The sequence below is a fragment of the Cervus elaphus genome, chromosome 20 (genome assembly GCF_910594005.1).
Source record: "Cervus elaphus chromosome 20, mCerEla1.1, whole genome shotgun sequence".
NCBI lineage: Eukaryota > Metazoa > Chordata > Mammalia > Artiodactyla > Cervidae > Cervus > Cervus elaphus.
The window spans coordinates 30,115,035-30,125,520 of record NC_057834.1 but is presented as its reverse complement, the minus strand read 5'-3'; the positions used below and the strand labels follow the sequence as shown (position 1 = coordinate 30,125,520).

At 44.7% G+C, this 10,486-nt stretch overlaps 1 protein-coding gene across 3 annotated transcripts in view; it reads left to right on the top strand.

Moving 5' to 3' along the window:
- Window positions 1–1,069: 1,069 nt before the first annotated feature.
- The window catches only part of DDR2 (discoidin domain receptor tyrosine kinase 2), a 172,619-nt gene continuing 163,202 nt past the window's right edge, over window positions 1,070–10,486 (top strand). For 2 of the 3 annotated variants that reach the window (XM_043876640.1, XM_043876639.1), the window contains exon 1: window positions 1,070–1,257. In XM_043876640.1, the coding sequence (XP_043732575.1) occupies window positions 1,252–1,257 (6 nt within the window). In that variant the 5' untranslated portion in view covers window positions 1,070–1,251. Of the gene's footprint in view, window positions 1,258–1,628; window positions 1,769–10,486 lie in introns of those variants that run through there. The other variant, XM_043876638.1, reaches the window with a different exon arrangement.

Genomic DNA, 10,486 nt, shown 5'->3' with positions numbered 1-10,486 from the left:
ACCTGCCAAAGTACAACAGGGAAGAGGTGGGGACCACTTAAGAGGGAGAAGGTCTTTTTATGAGGAAGCATTGCTCAAAGGTGGGTTAGGTCCTCTCAGCCTCTTTTGCCATCTACCTTCCTTTTTGGGTTTGCTGACCTTGAGTCTCTGCTTACCTTGCATTTCCTGAACTCACAGAGCCTCGAGACCTCCAGGGAAGACCAAACCTGTGCGTGGTAAGGAATGATCCGGGCTCCCAAGAGTTAATGCCAAGAGCCTTGATGGATGGAGAGGATTATTAGTTACTCTTCTAAAGAGCAGAGGAAGGGTTCCTCCCTGTCACTTACTCTCTCCTTTCACATGATCTTTCTTCACAGCAGTGGATAGGAAAAAAAAAAGAGGAAAAAAGTTTCAAAATAATTTAGAAAGTCCTTGTAAATGCTTGTGTTTTCATTTAGCAGCATGGATTCAGGGCAGCAACAGACCCTCAGAGGGAGCAAACAACTGGGAACTGAGTGAAAAAAAATAGGAGTCCGAGACTCTCAAACTTTCTAGTTCGTTTTTTTTTTTTTTTTTTATGGAGGAGGTAGTAGGGGTGGAGGGGAGGATTAAATAAAATCTTTTGGGGGGAGGGCTCAGCTCTGGACTTTCATGGATAAAACACTAAAGATCAGCTTCATGTGTGTGACCCAACTGTCCTGGAAGCTTCGGTTGGAGGAGAATCCAAACCTTAAGTTGTGCTCATAGCTTCAGCTCAAGTAAGAAAAATGAGGTGGGGGGTCACAGGGTGGGGACCAAATCTTAGAGGGAGGAAGGGGAGGGCTTGGGGGATGGATGCGGTGGGGATAAGGCGGAAGGGAACTGTGTCTTTAAGTCTGTCCTATGGTTATACATATTTTTTCTTCTATGAATGGGTTTTGCTGTAAATTATAGCTTTGCCCGTGGTCCCTTGGGTCAAAAGAAATAGTCTCTAAACAGAAAACAGCTCTGATTGGTGACTTTCCTTCTTCCCTCCCCAACCCCCTTCCTAATTGAAACCAAATGTGCAATATATTGGATGCTGGGATCCCTGGCGCTTTCCCAGGAATCCTCAGAATGTGAGGTTTCTCTCAAAGGCATCTTGCATCAGCCTGTGGATGTATGCCTACCACGGGGCTCCTCCACCGGCAAAGTGGAAAAAGAAGCGTTTCACAACAGATTCTTCTTTTCGGGTTGGGGGAACGCAGTGGATTATAGCTCTGTTTTCTTCCATCCAAAACTGTGCACTTCTGGATGAACGTAAGTTATGTGTTTTGATTTTTTTTTCTTCCTTCCCTTTTTTTTTTTTCACTTTTCCGAAAACGAAAGCTCTAACTATCCTTCTCCTGGTGTCTCAGGAAAAGTTTGAAAAAGGAGGCAGAAGGGAGTTTCATTTCAAGTCAGGCCAGGAAGGGAAGGGAATGGGGCACCATAGGCTTGAGAAATCCAAGGTTTCACATTTTGGGAGGCTGGATTTATGTTATGGAGAGAAGAATAAAGCACTACTAACCAAAGAAGACTGAAGCAAAATAAACGAATTCCATCGCAACTGCAGGATACAATAAACAGCGTCCGTAGAGTTGAAACTGTTGGCAGGCAAGACAGGCCGATCGCAGAGCTGATTTCAGAGATGGAGAAGCCTGAGCAGGGAGCTAAGTTTTCGGCTTTTAGTAGTGGTGTTGGAGGGTCCTGAGTTTGGGAGAGGACAGCTTTTAGTACTTCCGGTTTTTCAGGGGAGTCGCTGACTTAATTGTGAGAAGGACATCTTCGGGTAAGCAGTGGCTTCACCCTGAGGTTTGGGATGGCTGGGTGGGGGGCTGACTGGCTGGGGTATTTTTCAGTTGGTGACGAGCCTCATCTTCCCCAACTTGCTGGCCAGGGTGTCTTTCCCTTTGTTATCAAATGACTTGTGACTGTTTGCAGTTGGGACCTCTGAGTCCTGGCTGAGGTTCAAGAGTCTCATCCAAGGGGAAAGAGAATTTTTCCAAGTGGCTGAAGCTCTTAGGCCAGCCATTTGAGGCGGGAGTTTGCACTGCTCAGGCCAGGAGGGGCTCAGCACCATTTTGCTGACTGCTCGCCTTCTGCATCCTTTCCCTGGAGGAACGAGAGTCAGAGCCTGTGAAAGAGCCTTAGAGATCTCTCACGACCCTTCATTTCTCAAGTGGTGGGAGCGCCACATTCAGGGTCATATAGCAACATTAGGAGTGAAGCTGCAGATGAAATCGAAGTTCTCTTTCCTGCTAATCCAGTGCTGTTTGTACTCCATACCTCTACATTCATGAGGTTGAGGCACTTTAATTAACAAGTCACCACAAGGACATTAGTTATCCTCAAGAGAGGATGCCCAATAATGGTTCATCAGCAAATGGTATCTGTGGTCATCTTTGGTTGTGTATCTGTGTGTAAAATAAAAAGCGAGGTGCTTGTTCTACCCCAGACTCCATGCTCAGAGCTCTCCATCCATAATCTGAATCCTCACAGTTCCGGAGACATTATTCCTATTTTATGAATAAGGACCTTAAAACTCAGAGAAGTGGAGTGAGCTGCAAAAGGAAATACAGCTAATAAGGTTGAAACTTACGAATGTCTGACTCTAAACTCTGTGCTCTGACTCATTGTAATAACACTCCCCTCCCCCACTCCATACACACATTTGATTACTTCCAAGTCAAAGTCCACATTTCCCTGGGTGGTGACTGGTGACTAGGGGGCGAAGATGTCAGGCGAGGGGAGCAGTGCGGACCCTCTCTTGGAGGCCACTTCTGCACTTGGATGGTTATCTGTCTGGATACCAGATAGAGGTTGCCGGTGGGCGGCTCTGTGCATTGATTCTGGGTGTTTGGTATATATCTACCTTTGTTCTGCAAAGAGCCTGGGATTTAGGTTCCGAAGACCCAAGTTCAAGTTCTGGCTCTCCCTTTTACTACTTGCAAAGCTGCTCTTCCTTTCTGTATCTTGGCCTCTGTATGTATTGTATGGGAATAATAGCACTACTTTTCTGTATTATTGTTTTAAGAGATATTGGACATGAATGCCTTCTGAAGGCTGTGAAGGGCTTCCCTGTACGGTTCTTGTGACAATAGACACTGGACACCAGGCTGAGATGTGAGGCAGCGGCTGCTGATGCTGGCTGGAGGGCAGCTGAACTGTGGGCTTCGGTCTGAGTGCCCGTCTCTTTTGAATGGAAGCAGTCCTTCCGCAGGGGACATCCCCGGACTTTCTGTCTGAAACTTCCCTCTGGTGCCTGACTTGCTCACATTACCTCACCCAGGGAGCTTGGTGGACGCTGAAGGACACCAGACTTCCTTTGCCTGGCTCTGCACCATCTCTGAACAAGGAAGGTCTATTAGGATCAGTCCACAGCTTTCTCCTTGAAGGAGATGGCTTTTCAGGAGCTTCATATCTGGTTAAGGGTTGTTCCTTGACCCTGGGCCTTCCTCGTGTTCCCTCGTCTGTACCTGTGGTCAGAAGGGATACCTCCGCTCCTGGGAATGAGGGTGGGGGGGGGTGGGTGCCCAGCAGGTGCTGGAGAGACCCTGCCTCTGCTTCTAGCTAAGAGCTGTTTGCTTTATAAACACTAAAGTTAAGGGAAGTGTGGAAGGAATTCCCAGTTTCTCCTACTTAGAATCTGCAAATTGTAACTCCAACAGTCTCCATGTCTGTGACATATGCAGAAAGAGTATATTTGTCTCTTTCCCTGATTCCTGGGACAGAGCTTCTGAAACCCTTGCAGTTTCCTAAGTGATGAGAGTATTAGGAGCATCTTTTGTTCTAATATTTGGCTTCTGACCCCTGTTCCTAGGGTAGAGCTCTTAAGTCCCTCAGGATTTTCTGGGCGGTAGGACTGTCTTTTTTTCTAATGAGGTGTCTTTGGGTGGGCTCCTGGATGGAGGCTGGTGCCCAGGCAGACTAAGCCATAATTAGAAGCTTGGGATTCTCAGCCGTACCTCCTAGCTTCCAGGAAGGGGAGTAAGGCTGGAGATGGAGTTAATGATTAATTATGCCCACGTGATGGAAATCCCCGAAGTACCACGTTGGAGAGCTTCTAGGCTGGTGAACACAACTGTGTGTTTGGAGGGTGGTGCACTCCTGCTCCACAGGGACAGAAGCTCCTATGCTATCTCGCGCTAGGTATCTCTTTGGCTGGCTGTTTATCTCTGCTGTTCAGTCGCTTCAGTCATCCCCGACTCTTTGGACTATAACCCACCAGGCTCATCTGTTCTTAGGATTCTCCAGGCAAGAATACTGGAGTGGGTTGCTATGCCCTCCTCCAGGGGATTTTCCTAATTCAGGGATTGTACCCTGGTCTCCTGCATTGCAGGTGGTTCTCTACCGCTGAGCCACTGTGGAAGCCCCATTTAATCCATATCCTTTAACAGATAGTAAACAAGTACCCATAAGTGTATGGCTTCCCTGGTGGCTCAGATGGTAAAGAATCTGCCTGCAATGCGGGAGACCTGGGTTCGATCCCTGGGTTGGGAAGATCCCTCGGAGGAGGGAATGGATACCCACTCCAGTATTCTGGTCTGGAGAATTCCATGGTCGGAGGAGCCTGGCAGGTTACAGCCCATGGGGTCACAAAGAGTTGGACACGACTTAGTGACTTTCAGTTCACTTCGCTTCACATCAGACATAAGTGTTTTCCTGACTTCTGTGAGCTGGTTTAGCAAATGATTGAATCTAAAAGGGGGTGGTGGAGATGGGGGATTGGCTGTGGCAACCTGTGATTTGTAGTCAAGTTGGAAAGAAGTTGTAGGTGTAGACCCCTCTCCTGGGGGTCTGCACCAGCTCCAGGAAGTGAGTGTGTGAGTAGAGGAAAGCAGTGAGTTTCTCCTAGACAATGTCTGAGCCAAGAGTGGGAGTGTCGTCCAAAGGAGCCTCCCCTCCTCCCCTCCTCTGGCCTCGCTGTTAACTCACTGCTTTCTTCCCTTATACAGTCACTTCCAGACATTAAGTCATGTGAATTATCTATCACATGTGACAAATCTAGTCCAGATCATTTCATATCATTACACTTTTTTAAGATCCATACTATTTATTTGCTATTTTTGGCTGTGCCGGCTCTTCGTTGTTGCGCTGGCTTTTCTCTAGCTGCGGTGATCAAAGACTGCTCTCTACCTGCAGGCGTCTCATTGTGGTGGCCTCTCTTGTTTGGGAGCAAGACTCCAGGGCACGTGGACTTCAGGAGTTGCTGCGTGTGGGCTCAGTAGTTATGGCTACCGAACTCTGGAGCACAGGCTCAACAGCTGTGGCATGTGGCCTTTGATGCCCCATGGCAAGTGGGATCCTCCCAGACCAGGGATCGAACCCATGTCTTCTGCACTGGCAGCTGGACTCTCCACCACTGAACCACCAAGGAAGCTCATGATTATATTTTAATAGACACTCTAAAATGTTAGAGTGCCTCCCACCCCTCTGTATATTGATGCCACACCACTCTCCCCCACCAACAGGATTGTTACAAAGACTTCCTGAAATAACGTACACGAAATACTCTAGGCTTAGCATCTAGTGCTCAACAAATACTGATTTTATGTCATTACTATTGCTTCTGTTACCGTTACGTGTATATCAAATAAACATGGGAGAAAGTTTTATGAATTACTAGAGTATGCACTGTGAATTTTATAACAATCATCACTGTTAGATTTTGGAGGTGACTCTGATTAGGGTCTGAACCAAAAAGGTGAGAAGGTTGGGGGTCTAGTCATAATTTGAAAGTGATTTGGCTAAAAGCATTATTTTAGACAATAAAGTGAGTGGATGTCATACCACTTTAAATTAGCATTAGCTCTCAGACTTTTCTTCCCAAGTTCCCTTATAAGATCCACTTTCAGGCACGTCTCCCAGGCATCCAGAAAGCTAAAACCCCCCAAAAACCGGCCTCCACAGACCTTCTGATATGGTGCACCAGCTGACATAAATGGTGACCTGCCCACAGCAGAGACACCCTGGATTCTTCATGCTCCTTGCCCTGTTTGAAGTCGTGCAGTGTTTGAATTGACTTTCTCCCAAAAATGACAACTCAGTCCAGATATGCGTCCAGCATCCCCAGGCCTCCCAGAACTTCTCTGAATTCGACAACCGTCCACAGTGTGGGTTGCTTACCACTATATTAGGAATTTCCGGTGAACCTTAAGGATCAATTAAGTAAGAGCAGCTGAAGGTGGAAATCAACACTTTGAAGTGTTTCCCATGTGATTCTAACCTGAATCTCTGCTGATCAGTCTCCAAGTCTGTTGCCTCAGTCACTCCTCAACATGATATAAGGACCTCCTTTATAGGACAGCCCCACCCTGTTGTCCTGTAAAGAATTTAACGGTCAGCGCCTCCCTCCTCTGGTTGGCATACCTCCTTCCTCTAGCTGACTTCTTTGAGCTAGGTCAAGACCACCTTAAAATGTCCACAATCTGCCTTTTTCCCTTACGTGGACCACTTGTCTAGGCCTTGAACTCTTTCTGTTGTGAAGTCAGACAGACCTGATTTCCACTCCCAGCCCTGTACTCACTGACCTTGTGACCCTGGACAAGTTGCTTAAACTCTCTCAGTTTCCTGTTCGGTGAAATAAGGGTGGTAATTCCCATCTAACAGGTATTGCAGATGCCACTTGTGAGTGTATAGCATAACGTTTGGCATGTAACTAATAAGTGATGCTGAGGATGGTTGTTTTTATTATTAGTCTGGCCCTGCTGCTTTGGCTTGTTCAGCTCAGTTATTTTCCCATATCCTCAGTCCAACAACATTCTTCCAGGCAACAACATTCGCTGAGCAAAATCCCCTTCTACAGACAATGCTTCTCAAAGTACTTTTGCAGTGGAAAGGACATGGGTTTAAATCCTGGTTTTGCCACCACTTACTAGCCATGTAAACTTGGGCAAGATATTTAACATCTTCAGGTTTCATTTTTCTTGTCTCATAGGTTTGTTATACAAAATAGGTGCCATTAGATTTGCAAAGAGGCCAACATACAGCCCCATACATAGTAGATGCTCCGAGTAAGGGAATGCTCACTTCTCTTACTTTTTCTGGTGGAATCTCCAATACTCTGTGGTCTAAAAGCCTATCATGTATGAATCATGGAGATTGTTATCTTGGATAGGTCTCTTTCATTTCACTGTGGGTGTGTGCTAAGTTATTTCAGTCTGTCTGATTCTTTGCAACCCATGCACAGTAGCCCACCAGGTTCCTCTGTCCATGGATTCTCCAGGCAAGAATACTGCAGTGGGTTGCCATGTCCTCCTCCAGAAGATCTTCCTGACCCAGGGATCAAACCATATCTCTTATGTCTCTGGCATTGGCAGGCAGGTTCTTTACCACTGGTGCCACCTGGGAAGCAGCATGGACGTAATCTATTGGAAACTTGTCCTCTTCGATTTGAAAAGACAACTGTCAGTTCATCTCCTTGTCCCCACTCCCTTATGCACCCTTACCTCACTTTTCCCCAACCTTTCCCTTAATGGTCAAAACAGACTTGTGCATAATGCTATCTTTACAGGGAATTAAGCACAAGAGTGGATTACTTGGCTAGCGGTCTGTGTAACACCTGAAGGAAAATAGAGTTGGCACCTTGGGACAGGTAGGGAAGAAGGGATAAAAAATATTATATATTGGACAAATAATCCTGTTATGATGGAAAGATTTAAAGGGCAGTATAGAACAGTATGGGTCACAATTGCTAGTGCTATCATAACTGAATGCATTTAGGGAAGGGAGAGATGAGTTAACAAAGGAGAAGTCCAGGTTTTGTGCTTCTGGAGTAGTCATCCAGTAGCTCACTGGTCCCACCAAGGGCTCCAAGCTGCAGGGACCATGGGAGGGAAGACTGGCCTTGACTGCTGTTCATCACCTTCCCCCTCCTGCTCCTAATGCCCAAGTTCTGTCCGTTTTCCCCATCTGGCTACATTTCTCAGTGGCTTCTAACCTGTTTATCTCCTTGATTGCTTTGGATTCCCTCAACAATTCAACTGTATTTTACTGGGTTTAATTCTATTTAGTAAGCTTTTATTGACTACTTCTGAGTATAAGATACTCTGCTTAACATTTTCTAATAACAATAGCTTAACAGAGGAACCAAGATGTCCAGATGCCTGTCCAGGGGTAGTTACTAAGAAAACAATCACCTAATGGCTAAAGTGATGGTCTCTCTAAACTTTCTCCATCTCTTTTAATTTTATTTGCAAGCATTTGGACATGTTATGGTTGATACTGTGTTATTCAGATATGATTTGGTTGAAAATAATTCTCTTCTTATTTTGGTTTTCTTATTTTTTGCTTTCTATTGTGCATAGAACTACTAGATATTTCCAAGTTCTGTAATTTTCCAAGCAACAGAGGTCCCAGAATTTGGTAGATTGTCTACTTATTAACTGGGGCTTCCCTGGTGGCCCAGATGGTCAAGAGTCTGCCTGCAATGTGGGAGACCCAGGTTCGATCCCTGGGTCAGGAAGATCCCATGGAGAAGGAAATGGCAACCCACTCCAGTACTCTTGCCTGGAAAATCCCACGTACGGAGGACCCTGGTGGGCTAGAGTCGGTGCGGTCGCAGAGAGTCGGACATGACTGACATGACTGAGCATGCACACACTACTTATTAGCTGGACTCTCATCTTGGTCTCTAAGGACTGAGAAAGGTTAGGGTTGAGCCAGCCCAAGTATCCTTGAGGCCTGGAAGAGCAATGAAAAGTCAGAGAGGTTTTAAAAGGGGTCTAGACTTACTTCGAAGCTCCTGGGTTCAACTTGGCTTCTCCTGGAGATCAGCATTGTCTTTAATGTGTTCACTCACTCAACTGTCTGTGGCTTGTGTTTTGTGCTTAATGAGACCTTCCAAAAATGTTTGAGGAGAGTGCCTGGGACCTCTGGCACATCGAGCTCAAATATATTGCTGTGTACTCCATGGTGGGGGTATAACTGGGAGGGCTTCTGAAGGATAGACCCTTGTGTGCAAAGGGTAGTGAGGCAAATATGTAGTAAGTTTTGATCTCAGCACCATCATTTTCTAGATTTTTTTTTTTTTTTACCTCAAGGCTTTTAAATTCAGTGTTCCTCAGTTTCCTCATCTATTTTCCTCATGTGTCTTTATACCCTTCTTTTAGAGGGTATAAAGAAGATAATGTGTAGGAAACTTTGTAAACAGGAAAGCACTATGCCTATGGAGCTGGTTGGTCCAAATGCCTTTTGAACACTTTTCATAGTAGCAAATCCAGCAAAATTTACTGTGTGCAAGATTGTCTTGGCAGTCCCAGAGGCATATAAAGTTTAGAGGAGTGGTGAAGTTTACAAAGGCTGCTGGGGTTGTTCTTTAGGATGTATTCTCTTGAGAGTCTGGGGAACAAGTTGACCTAAAGAAGAGAGCAGTGGGAGTTAAAGTTACTCAGGAGTACTGTGGCTGACTCATGCTGATATATGGCAGAAACCAACACAATATTGTAAAGCAATTATCCTGCAATTAAATAAATAAATAAAATGACACTTAAGAGTAGCTAATTGTTCCTCAGACAGATGTAGTTCTACTTTTAGAATGTGTACACTAGATAGATTTTTAAAAATGAGATAAAATGTTAAAATAATATAGAAGGAAATTATAAATAGATCCTAATCCCAGCAAAAATCCCAGTAAGTTATTTTGTGACTATCGAAAAACTGATTCTAAAATTTATAAGGAGAGGCAAAAGATCCAGAGTAACCAACATTATATTGGAGAAGAACAAAGTCAGAGGACTGATGTTACCCGATTTTAAGACTTACTATAAAGTTACAGTAACTGAGACAGTGTGGTATTGCTGAAAAAATAGTTAAGTAGATCAACAGAACAGACTGGAGAGCCCAGAAATAAATCCACATAAATACAGCCAACTGGTCTTTGGCAAAGAAACAAAGGCAATACAATGGAGAAAGATAGTCTTTTCACCAAATGATGCTGGAATAATTGAACATGCAAAAACAGAAACAAAAACAAATCTAGACTCACACTTTCTGCCCTTCACAAGAATGAACTTAGAATAGAACCTAAATGTAAAATGAGAAACCATGTTATAGGAGAAAAACTCCTATAACATAACATAGGAGAAAACCTAGGTGACCTTGGGTATGGTGATGACGTTTCAACACCAAAGGTACAATCCTTGAAAGAAAAAATCGATAAAGTGGACTTCATTAGAATGAAAAATTTTTGCTCTGTGAAAGCTAGTATCAAGACAATGAGACTACAAGACATAGATTGGGAGAAAATATTTGCAAAAGACATATCCAATAGAGGACATTTGCCTAAAATGTGTAAGGGACTCTTCAAAATCAACAATAAGAAAATGAGCAAAAGAAATGGATAGCTCACCAAAGAAGTTATGCAGATGGCAAAAAGTGCTAGTCACTCAGTCTTGTCCAGCTCTTTGCGACCCCATGGACTGTAGCCTGTCAGGCTCTTCTGTCCATAGGATTTCCCAGGCAAGAATACTGGAGATGGTGGCCACTCCTTTCTCCAGGGGATCTTCCC